General features: G+C 33.9%; 1 protein-coding gene across 1 annotated transcript in view; it reads left to right on the top strand.

Moving 5' to 3' along the window:
* The window catches only part of MDGA2 (MAM domain containing glycosylphosphatidylinositol anchor 2), a 273,598-nt gene that overhangs the window by 251,534 nt on the left and 4,553 nt on the right, over positions 1–17,511 (top strand). Inside the window, exons 10-11 of the mRNA XM_022570646.3 lie at positions 4,361–4,491; positions 15,538–15,643. Of these exons, the coding sequence (XP_022426354.2) occupies positions 4,361–4,491; positions 15,538–15,643 (237 nt within the window). The remainder of the gene's footprint in view (positions 1–4,360; positions 4,492–15,537; positions 15,644–17,511) is intronic.

Raw genomic sequence — 17,511 nt, 5'->3', positions numbered from 1 at the left:
CTTACTCTTCCACCATCTTCCCCCCTGCCTTCACAATTTATTTTTATTTGAGCTTGATTTCCTTGGGATCCCTCCCTATTGTGGATTAATGTTTTAAAATATAATGTAATGACATCACACAGAAATATGTGCTATGGTGACTTTTCCTTCTGGCACAAAATTGCCTTTCTGAAGTACAAGAGACCAGCACCAGCAAGCAAGAAAAACTGAGCCCCATTGAGTGTCCAAAATAGAAAATAGAAAGATGGATTCAGAAAGCTACTCCCTGCCACAATGACTCACTGAGCACAGAGGCAAAACCCCAGAAAGTTCAACTCTTAAAAGGCTCAAGGTACAAATGCTTTTCCACTATTCTCAGATTGTTAAATCTTTATCTAGTAGTGAAACCTCACATTCACCTGGCCTCCAGCTTTAGATCTTAGAGGAGGAGCTAACAAAATGCACACCCATCCTGTGCATATAAAAGAAGCCCCATTAGTAGTTTTGGGGAAAATGCCACAAGATTACTAAGTACTATTTAAGATGAATAAAGAGGAAGAAAATAAAAGAGAGAGAGAGAAAATCAGGCTCGATTAAAGATTCCACAGTATAAAAAGAGGCTAACATGCACACAGTAAAAAAGCACATATTGTTGAAGAAGAATTACTGACAGTTCAGGGGAAGGCAAATTTGTACAGTATATGCTTTAGATTTTCAATAAAATTGGAATATGAACTTTATGAGACAAAAAAAGATACGAATGTTAAAACAGTGGACCAAGAAAAGAAGGAACTGGATAAAAGACTAAAATAAAGGGGAGCTTGATGAGATCAGAGAAGAATGTAACATCATAAACAATACAGCTGGTTAAAGATGACATTAGAAACAGAAGAACAGAATCTACACTATGGAAAATAAATCAGTACCAAGGAGGTACTGATTTTATTTCTTACACTGAAGGGGAAAAAGATAGATGATAATAGATTCTGAAGCAAAAAGTGATCTTGCAAAGTGGAAAGATAAGAAAACAAAGCTGGATAAAGTTATATATACATGCATTATTTCTAAATACAATATATATGCATTATTTCTAAATATAATACTAGCAAATTAAATCAACCATAATAAGAAAATAGTAGTCCTATACCAAGTAAAATTATTCCTGTAATATAGTCGTAGTTCAACATCATGAAATGTACTAATGTAATCTATTGCACTGAGAGAGAAAAATTATTTGAATCTTGATAGATAATAAAATATAGTGAAGATAGTGTTTGAGACATAATTTATGGTTTACATACTTTAACTCATTTTAATTTTCCCCAAAAAACTTATGCTAGTTACTATTATCATCATCACTTACCTGATGAGGAAATTGAGGCAGAGAGATTAAGAGATCAAGACAAGGTCATCCAGCTAGAAAGTGACAGCTATTATGTGAAGAATGCAGATTTTTTTGTTGTTTAAAAATTGGGTATTCATATTTATACATTTGTGTATAATATGAATACACGTGGTGTTATGTATAAAGAATTAGACAAAATTGCTCTAAAAATCTGAAGAATAAACTACTTTACACCATACAATATTACATATGCAGATATACATTAAAAAAAAACTGAAGCAACATACAGCAAAATACTAAGGAGGCTACCTCTGACTGATCAATTTAATGATGATTTTGATATTGTCTTTTCCGCTTTTCAGTATTTATGTGCAATATTCGCATAAACAAAAACATAAATGACAAATGTACAGCAAACATTCTCAATGGTGAAAAACGGAAAGCATTTCCTCTAAGATCAGGAAGAAGACAAGGGTGTCACCTCTCGCCACTATTATTCAGTATAGTTTTGGAAGTCTTAGGCATGGCAATCAGAGAAGAAAAAGGAATAAAAGGAATCCAAACTGGAAAAGAAGAAGTAAAACTGTCACTGTTTGCAGATGACATGATACCATACATAGAGAATCCCAAAGATGCTACCAGAAAACTACTAAAACTAATCAGTGAATTTGGTAAGGTTGCAGGATATGAAATTAATGCACAAAAATCTCTTTCATTCCTATACTAACAATGAAAGATCAGAAAGAGAAATTAAGGAAACAGTCCCATTTACCATTGCAACAAAAAGAATAAAATATCTAGGAATAAACCTACCTAGAGGAGGTAAAAGACCTGTACACAGAAAACTATAAGATACTGATGAAAGAAATCAAAGATGACACAAACAAATGGAGAAATATACCATGTTCTTGGATTGGAAGAATCAATATTGTGAAAATGACTCTACTACCCAAAGCAATCTATAGATTCAATGCAATCCCTATCAAACTGCCACTGGCATTTTTCACAGAACTAGAACAAAGAATTTTACAATTTGTATGGAAACACAAAAGACCCCAAATAGCCAAAGCAGTCTTGAGAAAGAAAAATAAAACTTGAGGAATCGGGCTCCCTGACTTTATACTATACTACAAAGCTACAGTAATCAAGATAGTATGACATTGGCACAAAAACAGAAATATAGATCAATGGTACAGGATAGAAAGCCCAGAGATAAACCCACACACATATGATCACCTTATTTTTAATAAAGGAGGCAAGAATATACAAAAAGACAGCCTCTTCAATAAGTGGTTCTGGGAAAACTGGACAGCTACATGTAAAAGAATGAAATTAGAACAGTCCCTAATACCATACACAAAAATAAACTCAAAATGGATTAAAGACCTAAATGTAAGGCCAAACACTATAAAACTCTTAGAGGAAAACATAGGCAGAACGCTCTATGACATAAATCACAGCAGTATCCTTTTTGGCTCACCTCCTAGAGAAATGGAAATAAAAACAAAAATAAACAAATGGGACCTAATGAAACTTAAAAGCTTTTGCACAGCAAAGGAAACCATAAATGAGATGAAAAGACAACCCCCAGAATGGGAGATCTTCTGCCCATTTTTGGATTGGGCTGTTTGTTTTTTTGATATTGAGCTGCATGAGCCGCTTGCAAATTTTGGAGATTAATCCTTTGTCAGTTGCTTCGTTTGCAAATACTTTCTCCCATTCTGAGGGTTGAGTACTCAGAAGACTTTTGCCTCAGTCTTCTGAGGGAACCCTCATGCACTGTTGGTGGGAATGTAACTTGATATAGCCACTATGGAAATCAGTATGGAGGTTCCTTAAGAATCTAAAAATAGAAATACCATATGACCCAGCAATCCCACTCCTTGGAATATACCCAGAGAAAACCATAATTCAAAAAGACACATGCACCCCAGTGTTCATAGCAGCACTATTTACAATAGCCAGGACATGCAAGCAACCTAAATGTCTATTGACAGAGGAATGGATAAAGAAGATGTGGTACATATATACAATGGAATATTCCTGAGCCATAAGAAGAAACAAAATTGTGTCATTTGTAGAGATGTGGATGGACCTATAGAGTGTCATACAGAGTGAAGTAAGTCAGAAAGAGAAAAACAAATATATATTAACTCATATATGTGGAATCTGGAAATATGGTATAGATGATCTTATTTGCAAAGCAGAAATAGAGAACAGATGAATGTATATACCAAGGGGGAAATGGGGGTGGGTGGGAGGAATTGGTAGATTGACATTGACATATATACACCATTGATACTATGTATAAAATAGATAACTAATGAGCTCCTACTGTATAGCACAGGGAACTCTAGTTAGTGTACTGTGGTGACCTAAATGGGAAGGAAATCCATAAAAAAGGGAATATGTGTATGCGTATAGCTGATTCATTTTGCTGTACAGTAGAAACTAACACAACATTATAAAGCAACTATACTCCAATAAAAATTAATTAAAAACCAAAGATGTCAGCAGAGCTGCTCCCTTATGAAGCCTCTAGGGGAGAATCTGTCTACTTGTCTTTTCTAGCTCCTAGAGACTAACTGTATTCAGCTTGTGGTTCCTCACTTCATTTTCAAAACCAGCAGTGTTGCATCTTATCTGTCTTTCACATGACCTTCTCTCCTGTATCAAATCTCCTTCTCCCTCCACTTAGAAAGAAAGATATATGTGATAATATTTAGGACCCACTCAGGTTATTTGGAATAATCTTCCCATCTCAAAATTCTTAATTTAATCACATCTGTTAAGTCTCTTTTGTCATATAAGATAACATTCACAGGTTCTAGGGATTAAGATGTGATCATTTCTGGAGACCTGCCACATATGCCAAGCGTCCTAAGAGCAAGATTGGAAATGAGAGGGGAAGAGAAGAGGAGACACTGGAGTGTTCTGTGAAATTTCATTTTTAATAATTTACAAGTGTTCAGTCAAGAAGAAACAAACATGAAGCCAAAGCAAATATACAAAATAAAATTTCATTGTTATTTTTAGGTGTTTTAAATGTTTATCTACGTTTGAAAGGGCAGACAACGATAGAGAATCCACTGTGGTCTTCAAGTGGGAATAAAGGACAACGATGGAATGAGGCACATGTTAATATATATCCAATTACTTCATTTCAGGTAAGAAAAGAACAATCATGTCTGCAGATATATTTTTGCACTTGAGCATAATGTTAAAGGCAGATCTTGAGCAAAATTAGAATGAGTATGCAAAAATTCTGACATGAGCATCACAAATATCACATGATTACGTTTTCCTTTAGTTCTAAAAGTTGTTTTATAAAGAGAAAATGTCCTTTTCTCTTATTAATTAACATCTATCAAGTAATATGTTTGAATAATTGTCTATCTGAATTCAAGTGATTTGCCTGGAGAAAACATAATTTGTTTCTATAAAATCGTATGTGTGTATTTTTTTCCTTGAAGACAAACAACATAGATTTTTATAATAAAGGAAGCTGGATGATGAATTCTCAATTAATCTGTTTGAATTTTACTTGATGGAATTTTGTATACTTTAGCAAAATGTGTCTCTTTGAGGTAATGTCATTTTAGTAATTTATTACTTTGATTATCAAAGTTAGAGAACTTTAAACAAGTTACTTTTATTTGTTTTTATATAGAAAAGAAGACAGGCTTAGATAGGATTAAGAGAATTAGCTGCAAATATATAATAAAAATTTTAATGATTATAGCAATGGTCATCATGGCTAGAAAAAGTTTTTCATAAACTATTTTAGTGGAGAAAATAATGTAGTTTTAGTGATTTTAGTAACTTTATATATGTATTTTATATACTCAGGCTGAGTATGTTTTTCTACTGGGGATTTCTTAATTGCATTTCATGGCATTTAGTAAGGGTATAGAAATTCAGAGAGCTTCAATTATGCCAATTTTCAATTGGTGGAATGCTGTCTTCTTGTAACTTAATCTATAAAATTCTAATGACTGATTTAGAAATTACACTTCTAAAACTAACCAGGATGATAAAAATGCACTCATTTTTTCACTCTGTTAAAGAATAATGGAGTAAATCCTAGCTGATTTTCTACAAACACATAAAAGCAACTCAATTCATAGATCCTAGTAATTATTTTGTTTCTATGAAGAATAAAATAATTGAGTAAAAATGAATAAAATAAGTTGAATAGAAAAAAAAAAGAATAAGAAGAGAGAATTAAAAAGTTGAATGTAAAGCAACATATCATTAAACCAAATTAAACTGGGACGACAGAACTCCAAAGCATTACTGATAAAAGTAACCTTAATATTAAAACGTACATACCTCTATAGGCATCAAAGAACCTTTCTTTCTAAAAAATGATGTTCTTCTAGACATATTTTTGCTTCCTATGTCACTGCCTTACCAACACAAAATTATTAAGTCAAATACATATAAAGTAAGTATTTAAGGGACTAGTTATATTGTTTCCTTCAGGATAATCCTTTATTGCCATAGACATCAACTTAGTAAATATTTATTGAGTACCTTCAAGACAATCATTTATTGTCACAGACAACAGTACAATAAATACTTATTGAGCTACTACTGTGTGCCAGGCACATTGTTAGCCATGAAGATTTCATAGTGATTGTTTACCTCAGATTGGTGGAAATACACATCTAAACACATACATCACATACTGTAATAATTGCAGTAATAGAAATATGCACAAGTTTCTATGACCACACCTAATCAACAAGAAGAGTATGGAGGAGAGTCAAGAAAAGCCTGTTATATGGGGTGAAACCTGAAGAGAGGGATTGCAAAGTAGAAAAAGGTCTAATACTAATATTGCAGCAGAGTTCAGAGTAAACCAAGACATGGAGGTCATACATCACAGGATTTGTCAGAGAAACAGAGAGACGTTTATCTGGAATTTGGTACACAAAAATAAATCGAAGACTGACGTGAAATGAGGTTAAGGAACCTCAAGAGCATAGACACTGGGGAGTTATGGAAAGATTCTACTCAGGGGATGACATGGTGCATCACTTAGGTTGTTGTATGGAAGATGATTCAAGGAGATAAAATCGGGCCAGCAAACCAGTTAGAACACTGTCGTAAAATCCACATAACGGATATTGAAAGGACAAACTAGGGAAGTGGTATGAAGAAAAGAGGATGGTTTCAAGATATACTTAGGCATAAAAACTAGCAGAACATTTTTATGTTGGGAATTTGGGAAGTAGCCATGAATGACCAAGAAGCTTCTAACTGGGGTGTCTTGAGTAATGTCTGTTACTTTATCCATTACCTTAAATAACAAAAAGAGGAAAAGAGACAAGCTTCAGGGATGATTATGGTTACTTCTATTTTGGACATGTTAATATAAAATGCCTGTGGAATATCCTCTTAAAGATGTGAAGAAGGTAGGGCTTCCCTGGTGGCGCAGTGGTTGGGGATCCTCCTGCCGGTGCAGGGGACGCGGGTTTGTGCCCCGGTCCGGGAGGATCCCGCGTGTGAGCCAAGGCCGCTGGACCTGCGCGTCCGGGGCCTGTGCTCCGCGGTGGGAGAGGCCACAACGGTGAGAGGCGCGCGTACCGAAAAAAAAAAAAAAAAAAAAAAAAAGATGTGCAGAACGTTATTGCGTATGTTTTTCTGAAGCTTTGGGGACAAACATTTTTGTAGGTCATTAGGCTGTATGTGCTGCCTAAAACTCTGGGAGTGGTTGATATTTCCAAGGAAAAGTGTACATATGTGAACAGTGATTAAAGACAGTGGAACCACACAGAACACTAATCAATCATTAACATGAACTGTGGAAGAGGAGCTTGATCCTAAGTAGTGTTTTTTAGAGTTATAAGGAAGGAGATCCAGGAAAGTTTGGTGCTCGCAGAATTTAAAGACTGTGATTCTCAAATTGGAAAGGAGGTCAAGTCCAGTAGACTGGTCATTACAGAGAGTGCCCACTCTTAAGAAATTTGCATAAGGTAGTAAGGAAATTGGGAAAACCACCATCTTATCTAAAATTATTTCACTATTCACAATTTATAGAATAACCTACTGTCTTCACATTCACTAATCATTTCTTTTGCAATGTCTAATGTGCTTTCAGTCCTACTCAGTGTATTTTTCATCTCAGCCATTATACTTTCCATCTCTGTAAGTTCAATTTGAGTCTTTTTTAAAAATACATTTCATGTCTTAAGTTAATGTTTTGAACCTATTAAATCCAATTATAATAACTGTCTAATGTCATTGTCTGCTAACGATATCATCTATGCCAGTTCTTGGTTGGTTTTGATTAATTGATGTTTTCTCATCTTTACAAGTCATTATTTTCATGCTCCTTTACATGTCTGGTAGTCTGACTGGGTGTCAGACATTGTAAATTTTACCTTCGTAGTTGCTGGGTATTTTTGTGTTTCTTTATTCTTGAGCTTATTTGTGATGTAGTTTAGTTACTTGGAAACAGCTTGATAATTTTTGTTTCTGCTTTTAAGATTTGTTACATGAGACTAGAACAGTGTTTGATATCAGGCTGATTATTTCTCAATACTGAGGCAAAAGTCTCTGAGTACTCTACCCAATGCCTCATGAATTAGGTTTCCCAAGTTCTGTGTTAGCTGGGCACTGTTATATTAAATGCATCCCCCTGGGTCTTTCCCAGGTCTTAGGCAGTTTCCTCACATTCAAGTCCTGATCAGGACTTTGCTGAATACTTGAGGGGTACCCTCTGCAGATGTCTCTTTCTCTGCAATTCTTTCTTGGCCTGTATTCTACCCTGCATACTCTAGCTGCCTTGGATTCCTTGGACTCTCAGCTCTATCGCCTCAACCCAGATTATCTACCAGGCTCTACCTTTGTTCTGCTTTCACCATAGTCTATAAATTCTGTATAGGGCAGTCATAAGGTAAACCTTGTTTGATTTCTATCACTCAGGGGTTCACTGTTCTTCATTACCTGATGGCTAGTGTCCTGAATACCATTCTTTCATATGCTTTGTCCGGTTATTTGGTTATTTCAGTTGGGAAGATAAATCTGGTTTCTGTTACTCTATCCTGGCTGGAAGCCAATCCAAAAATGAAGATTTTGAATCAATGAATTTAAATTACCAATGGGAAATGAAGATAAATAAAACCATATTTTTATATTGGATCTCTAGGTCCTTATTTCTCTGAGATATTTCTAGGTCCATTGGCTAAGGACTTTCATTTCATAAATCTTGATTGTTCAAGGAAATGCAACTGCACCATCCTACCCCATTTTTTAAATTTAATTTTGTTTTCAATTTCTTGTTGTTTTCAACTTTTTTCATACAAAGTATATTTTTCTTCAAAAGTCATTTATAGGGCTTCCCTGGTGGCGAAGTGGTTGAGAGTCTGCCTGCCGATGCAGGGGACACGGGTTCGTGCCCTGGTCTGGGAGAATCCCACATGCCGCGGAGCGGGTGGGCCTGTGAGCCATAGCCACTAAGCCTGCGCGTCCGGAGCCTGTGCTCCGCAACGGGAGAGGCCACAACAGTGAGAGGCCCGCGTACAGCAAAACAAACAAACAAACAAACAAGTCATTTATAAACTATCAAGCTTTTCAAAAATCTTGCTTTGGTATATGATGCCTACCAGAAAAGCATGGCAAAGAAAAGTATAGAATATATTACTGTACAGAATAAGTTGTGAGAAGTTTTAACGTTATTCAAATGTAGATTTGTGGCATTCTAGGATGTCTTTAATTCAAGTGGAAAGGTTATCTCTTACCTCTCAGAATTTTAAATGAAATATAAGTGATTTTGAGACTGTTACATTGACACATTTTATGTTTTGTTTGGAGTTGTATGCCTTCAAATTAGTTTGATCCATAAACCCTTTAAAAAAACAACCACTTGCCAAGTTCTTTGTCTCAGTGTGTCCAATTAGTTTGCTTAGCTGAAAATCAAATTATTGTGTAGTACTTTTCCAGGCAAATAGAAGTTTTCTCCTACTGAAATTTCTTTTGGGGCTCTTTTTCTAGAATTAATTTAGCATGATCGGTACTTGTGAGGAAAATATATTTAGCTGGATTCAGAAGGATTAGGGAAAAAATTTCCAAAAAAGTAAAATTAATATGGTGTTAGTCTTAGAATGTCACTTTTATTTTATATCCTACACCAAGGAAAATATTTAACTATCCTTTTAAATGCTTTACTTCTTTCACAGTACATTCCAAATGTTTTGTGAGGGAAAAGTATAGAGACATTATAATACTGTCTTTACATTTTCTTAGGTATAGGCAAAAAGAATTCTGGAGATCTTCTTATATCCTCATTTAAAGATTTGAAAGTATGTTTTGAGACAATTTATCTTAAATCACACAAATCCTTAACATTAAATATGGATTGGAAAAGAGATTATAATGCTTTCATTACATCATGCTGCCTTTATATATTTCTATGAATAATAATAATCCAGAAAATATCATCCTCCTTAGTAGACATTACATGCTCACATAGATACATATCTGACATTCTAAGCCAAATTCCGGAGCAATTATAGACATGATGATGGCTCCTGAAGTAACTATTGAAAACATTTTCTAATTGCAATTCACAATGAGATCTAGTTCTTTTTGTTTTTGCCAACAGTCAAAATCTCATGTTATTATTTCAGATTAGAAGCTTTAACAACCAACTGACATTTATCCAGCAAGTTGGACTGCCAGAGTCTTGTGAAGTTAAACTCAGTGTTAATATTTATATAGTTTCTCCAGAGAAAAAGCTTAGGCTACTCACCTGGTTTATTATGTTACCTCTCTTCAAATCTCTTCTGTACTGGTTAAGGATAGTTCTGCTCTTTGCAGGTAAGAGGGAAAAAATAAAAATAAAGGATAGTTTAATTATTTGCTGAACCAGTAATAAAATAAAGGTAAAATTATTAATGTTAATAGCTATTTTCAAATTTATTCACATCCTAAAGTTTTTCCAAGTGATGTACACTGTCAGGTTTCAAACTGCATTCCAAGACTTTGGCTTTGCCTTAGCAGTAATGATCAGAAGCGATGTCTCTTGTCAGAAAGAAAACATTTGCAGAGGCACTATTAATGTTGAGTCATCATCAGAAGTGCGTTGTAGTCTTTGACTCCCCATTTACTTTTACTCATTAGTGCTACATGTAGCTCTTCCTCCCTTTCTGAGAAATTATATTTGAACATAAACTTTTACAGCATCATCTGTATCTCCCTATATATTGACATCTATATCTACATGCTTTAAAGCATTATAAATAAATGTAAGAAACTGTCAATTGAAGAATTGAAATAATTTTGTGTAGTGTAATTCTAATACAGAAATTCACATACATTTTTTAAACTCCCACTTGCATTTACTCACCAGGAATTAATTTTCTGATCATGCAGTATTTCTTGCATATTAAATTTGCTGAATTGCAGGCACACACTGTGAAAACATTACAATTTTAAACTTGTTTCAGTTAAGGGAAACCATTTTAAGTAAGATCAGTGTGATTATGTGTGAAGAACAGGTTTTGCACAATTTGAACACTCTTTTTAGGAGACCTAAACGTCAACATTTTCTCCCTGAGAATCTAGATGCCATTAATTTGGTCTTCAAGGCAATTAAGCCAAATGCATTTCAGAAGTATTGAAGAGGAAAATAACATAGTCTTATCCTTGTAATGTAATAGTAGTCAGAATCATGATGGTACTTCATTAAAATATGACATATTTAATCTATTAAACTAGAGAGCGTTTCTTCTCTGAGTGAATGTAATTCAGACTTTTTTCATTGCATACAGATCACATCTTCCAAGTTGAGATACATCATATTATAATGGACTGTTATAGTCTCTCATCTTTGTATTTGAGAAAAAAGATGTTTGTCACCAAGGATTTATTTTTAAAAGCACTTGAAAGTTTGGCCAAGGTACATTATTTAAATTTAATACCTATGCATTTTATTTCTGTTATCTATCTCATAGTCAAAAACAATATAAGGAGAAAATATCCCTCTAGGTCTTCATCTCAAAGCCGTTTATAAGTCTATTAGAATCCATAAAATCGTGTTTTAATAATTCTAGTTGGAGTTAAGAGCATAAACAGAACAATGCAATAAATATTTCTTTGTAAGAGTCAAATGAGTTAAAAAACAATCTATATCTTCCCAATAACAAAGCTTCTGTGGAAATTAAAAGGAAACAAGCCAACAACTACGCAGTACCTTTTTCTTTCTTCATGTTCAAATAGGACCCTGAGGAAGACTACGGTATTTCTCTAGCCTATTGGATTGGATTCCCTATCATCACAAGATTTCAAATATATATTAAAAGTACCAATTATATAACTGTGCCAAGAGTTTGATTGTCAAAAGTTATTTTTATCATCCCAGTAATAACTACTACTAATTCTCTGATTTATTTCCACACAATAACTAAAACACTGCTATGCTTGGAAAGTAATCAAATTGCTTTATTCAGAGACAAACTGTATTATCTATAATTGTGCAGATAAATGTAAATAATAGATTTACAAATCAATCAGCTTTTATTACTGTAACACTTCATCAGGATCACTGAGGGATGAAGTATTCATATAAAAGAATGTTCTAGATAGAGGCAGCCCTCTGTACATAAGACAATTCAACTTTTGTTGATTTGTATTTCTGCTGTTCAGCCAACTACACATTTGCGGTCAACATGTTGCCAGTAGCCAGGCAGCACACATATTAAATTCCATCAGTCAGTCTACTCTCTGATGTTTACCACCAAAGTCTCCCCAACACTCCCTCTCAATCTGACCACAAAAGAAGGGTGGCAGCATCCTTCACAACCTCGCTGCTTCAAGACTTTTGTTTTTAGCACAAGCCTAGGTTCAACCTTGGGTTTTTGATCAAGCTGCACAGCAAGGCAGAAAGAAGGAAAGAAAAAGAAAATTAATAGGAAAAGTAGGAATGTTTAATACTTTAAAGTCAGTAACAGAAGTTTTGAAATGCTTTGAGCAATGGCAAGATCATTCCAGGGAAAGAAGCTTTGAAAAGTTCAGGAGTGATTTTGATGATTTCGACATTTTAATTTTGATTTTTAAAATAATGCCATTATTTTATATTGACACTTATCTCCAGGTAACAGCAACTTATTAAGTGAAAATAATTGTGTACTTTAAATAAGAAAAACTGTGGATAATTTTATTGTCTACTCACCTCTACATACCTAAGATGGAAAAATCCATGTCTCTCAAGCGTGTTCCTCCAGCATCCTTCCCAATGCAAGGATTATGACTTCAGCTTCATCTCTTTAGATTTCAAGTGTGAGCAGGTGCAGAACATTCTAACCTACCCGTATTAGCCTTTTCACCAACATCTCACTTCGCACACAAATCATACTGGAATGCAATCCTCTTATCTTTGCCATGGCCACATTACAAACCCTGTATTCTGTTCTACAAGCAGTGTTTACTCCCTTTCTCTTTCTACTCCACCTCTTAAAATTAAAACTCTTGGTGCTTGAAGAGGTTTCCTCTTCACCATACCAAATTTTTATGACTAACACATTCTTATTCCTGCTTCCCTCCAGAATTAAACTTGACTGGGAGGGAGAAATCTACATTTTCTTCCATTCAGTCCTTTAAAAGAACTGCGTAAAAGAAAAATTTGTGATGACAGCCCTCCACTTTCATTAAGTAAAGTATTAGTCTTGGGGGCATGGTGGAAAATATTTGATTTTGTGGAATCAGACTCTTACAGCATGAATCTTTGAGTTCTGACTTTCTCCAAGATAACATTCCATTCATGTTGTTATCTTCAGGAGAGAAGACTCAGCATCACATGACTGAAACTAAGAAGGGGGTGGGAATACTATTGATTTACTCTTAACATTGATTCTCTACCAGGTAAGCAGCAAAAAAAGGAAAAAAATACCCAAATACTTAAAAACCCATGGTTAGGAAAAAGGCGATGCCTTCTCACAGATAGACTGCTGATAGGGGCAATTTATAATGACCCTAAAGAACCATATAATAATTGTGTGTAATAATCATATGAAATTCAGCCTTGTTCATCTCAGCCTTGTTCAGAATAACTGAAAATAATTTTAATGTCTAACAATAACAATACATGCTGGTTAAATAAATTTTGTTGCATCCATGACATGGACTATTCTGCAGCCATTAAAATGACTTCTCCTTTTCCAAATTCAGTGCTCTTGAATTTTTATACCATTCATTTTTTTTTTTAATCTTCTCTCTTGCAATTTAAATAGTCCTCTGAGGGCTGTGTAGCCACTACCCAGATACCTTCCAAAACACCACCCTAAGTCAAATGCAAGTTATCATTTCCAGGCAGCCAAATTAATGCTTCATTCCTGATTCCATCTGAGGATGGAGAATTCATATACTGCCAATTTAGTTCTAAATATTTTAACTCTGGTTTGCCATTTTATTTTGGCTTCAGTGACAAGACAAATTGGATGCCTTTCAAAGAAATGGTTTTGAAAAAAAAAAAAAGAAATGGTTTTGGACACTCTTTATTAACATACTTATCTCAACAGAGGTAAGCAGGAAACCCTCTCTACACAAGTTAAATATAATAATAATATAATAGTAAAAACTTCCCAAATCTTTTTCTCTTATCAAATTTTTTCCTATCATGAAAATTATTCTTATAGACCATATTTAAGTGGGGGAAAGGACTCAATACAAAAGGTGGTAACTAATGCCTCTACTCTCCTACTTAGAGATTTCGATTGATAAAATTATGATAGCATATCAGAGAACAATGGTAGCCTTCACAAAAGTAGTGTAAGTTCTCTTAAATTCATCACAAATTTGCCTTTAAGGAGTCATATTAAGATACTTTGAAAAACAAAAATTTTGGCATTGATAAAAACAGACTTTTACTCCAATTTGTTGCAATGAAATAGACTAGAAATTGTATGAAAATGCACACATTAGTTTGATGTTGAAAACAGTTATTAGGCTAATTTTTCTTCGGAAAAAACAAAGTAAGTATTTCATTTTGGTATGTAGAAATTTTTCTGGGAATATAATCACTACATGCATAGGTTATTTTTTAGTATCAAAAGAATTAAAAGGTTTTACTGGAAGCAAGGAGTAATTGTGAGATAAGACAAAATTTTAGAAGACTCTTATTTCTATAAAAATGAAATAAAAATTTGCTAATTGGGGCTTCCTTGGTGGCGCAGTGGTTGAGAATCTGCCTGCTAATGCAGGGGACACGGGTTCAAGCCCTGGTCTGGGAGGGTCCCACATGCCGCGGAGCAACTAGGCCCGTGAGCCACAACTACTGAGCTTGCGCGTCTGGAGCCTGTGCTTTGCAACAACAGAGGTCGCGATAGTGAGAGGCCCGCGCACCGCGATGAAGAGTGGCCCCCGCTTGCCACAACTAGAGAAAGCCCTCGCACAGAAACGAAGACCCAACACAGCAAAAATAAATTAATTAATTAATAAATTCCTACCCCCAACATCTTCTTTAAAAAAAAAAAAAAAACTTGCTAATTGTCCTTATATTGACCTTGTATCTAGAATTTAGTAATAAATGGAGACTTACTTCATTCATCTATTCTTTCAACACTAATGTCTTACCTCAGTGCCAACCACTGTTCTAGATACTGGAAATTCAAAGGTCTGCCGCTAAACACTCAACATAAGTAAACCCATAAATATCTTCAAGGGTTTAGAAACAAAGCATATGGGGAATATGATGAATTTATTCACTGTATTTGCAAGAGATCAAACAGTTTTACAGAGATGGTAAACCCTTGCTCTGTGCTTCATTAAACATAATACTGTCACAGTGAACCCGGAACTCATTCATCCATAAAATATTTCTAGAAAACCAGTGTTATGGGATATGTTTAGAAAACATTGGAGGGAATCTATTTCAGAGAAATATTTCAGAGAAAAACTTTTCTTTACCTCTGAAAACAAAAAGTGATACGATTTGTAATAGTAGCTGCTTTTATTCTGTTATTCAATTAAGTTTAGTTTTGTTTTAAAATTGACACAGAGCTTGTCATATGGAAAACTATGCTATACAAGGAAAATCCTATTGGTTTTATTGAGAAAGTTTATGTTTTTTGCAAGTAAGAATTCTGAAGACCATCAATAATAAATGATGCCAGGATTGTCAGTTTTAGGTTTGTCTCCTCGATTTCTCAATAAAAATTCATCTGCACATCAAAGCCCTACATTTAGGTTTGTTTTATTCATATTTGTAGCTCATTTTTGAAGGTATTCGAGGTCCTGGCATAGAAGGTGACATTGCCATTGATGATGTATCAATTGCAGAAGGAGAATGTGCAAAACAAGACTTAACGACTAAGAGTAAGTGTCTCTTCTTGGATCAGTTGGTGTGATGTTAAAGTAATGTAATGACAAACTAATGAGGTCTAATTGTTAAAACTAATTTATTTTTAGTTTATTTAAAAATTTCCTATGCATGAAACCCTAAAATTTTAATTATATTTTAAAATCAAAGTATTAAATCTGATGGTAGGCATTTGAACTCAGTTATTTGACCTAAAATAAAAGTAATTTTGATTTAGGTCTATGTAAGGCAAGCACACTTTGGTTTTTAATTAAGATTTTAAAATATTCTTAATTTATATTATTAATTTCAGAGGATTTTTTTCACTTTTATTAAAATATTTGGCTAATCTATATACTCAGCACACATTTATATAGCCATGGCTGTTTTTATTCCTCCGAGTTTATGAATGTATTTTGTAGGTCTAACTTTTGCCAACCATTTTAACAGATTCAATATTGTGAAGAGCCTTAGTATATATATTAAGTAATGGAGCAGCCTAATTCTTTGCTGGTATAATTAATCTCCTTATACCTGCATCACAATCTTGTTTAGTAATTTGGTTTCACTTTTTATTCTGGTTTGAATATTATGGTATAATGATATCTTCAAATTGTATGTTTTTCACCAAAAATCCATTTTTAGTAAAAGAGCTATAAATAAAAAATTATAAATAATGCAAAAAAGCATCAGAATTATGTGTTGGGCTGTTTCTTAAAATCCTCATTGTACTATTCATGTGAAGGTAAGAAATCTAAAATTATACTTATGAAAAATTCTTCTTAGTTGAAGGATTTTCATAGGGCCACCTAGAATCTTTAATTTTGTGGTCATTTAAAGAGGTTTCAATCAAACTAAATACATACAAATAACTCAATTATTTAGCACTTACAAAAAGAGCATGAAAATCCACTTTGTATAAGTCTATAGCAAATCAGGGTCTTTGTTAATTGAGTATAGTTAGTGAGAAATTATATCAGTCTGGATGTTGAAAGTAATTTGTACAACTACCCAGTGATTGCTCATACGAACTGACATTTTTAAACATTGTTAGGAGACAAAAACTAAGATTGTACATAACAATGAGCCATTTTGCTCATAGTTTTCACCTTCTTGTCATTACACTTAGCATTTCAAGTAACAATTTTAGTAAAAGTTTCTCCCTGTGTCTGGCTAATTTTTCTTTAGAAAACCAGCAGCTATATCCAAATGAAGTAGGTTTGTCAAATGCACAGAAAAGCAAGCATTCTTCTCAGAGGAAAAAGGGATTTCTTTTGAATTTCACAACATGAATCAGTGATAGTAACATACACTATATTAACTGAAGATAGTTACCATCTGATAAAGAAATCTTACATTTTGATAATTAAATCACTGAAAATTAGTATAAATAGAATTAAACTTTCCAAATGAGGAAAGCAAGAGAACATAATTTACTCTCCAAAAAGGAGAAAGCAGAAATGTAGCCACAGTGAAATGACTATGAAAACCCATAGGCACTTTATTGTTATACAATAGAACATTTTCATAATCAGTTTTCTTCTCTTAAACCACTAAATCCAGGAAAAAGTGTGACTATTTCAAGTAAGATATATCTATACTTATTGGAGGTATTTTTATTTAGCCTCTGTAAATCAGAGGAAACAATTCTAATTGAACAAAGATATTTTCTTTGGTATGAGAAAATACTCTGCTACATTTGTATCTCTTTAACTATACCTTATTAAGTTCATTTTGATGAATAGTGTTTGTGGAATATTAAATTAATGTTAAATTCTAAGTACAAACCAGCTTGGAGGCCAAAGGCCTCTTCCTAAACTGCTCAGGCTTCCAACCCCTCTCCAGTAGTAAATGTAGTACTATGGCCACACTATCAAAAGCTGAG

The sequence above is a fragment of the Delphinapterus leucas genome, chromosome 2, assembly GCF_059928025.1.
Source record: "Delphinapterus leucas isolate spDelLeu-1000000601 "Yukka" chromosome 2, BTC_Dleu_Yukka2, whole genome shotgun sequence".
Classification (NCBI taxonomy): domain Eukaryota; kingdom Metazoa; phylum Chordata; class Mammalia; order Artiodactyla; family Monodontidae; genus Delphinapterus; species Delphinapterus leucas.
Note: the sequence above shows the minus strand (reverse complement) of the source record. Positions and strands in the feature narration are given on the sequence as shown.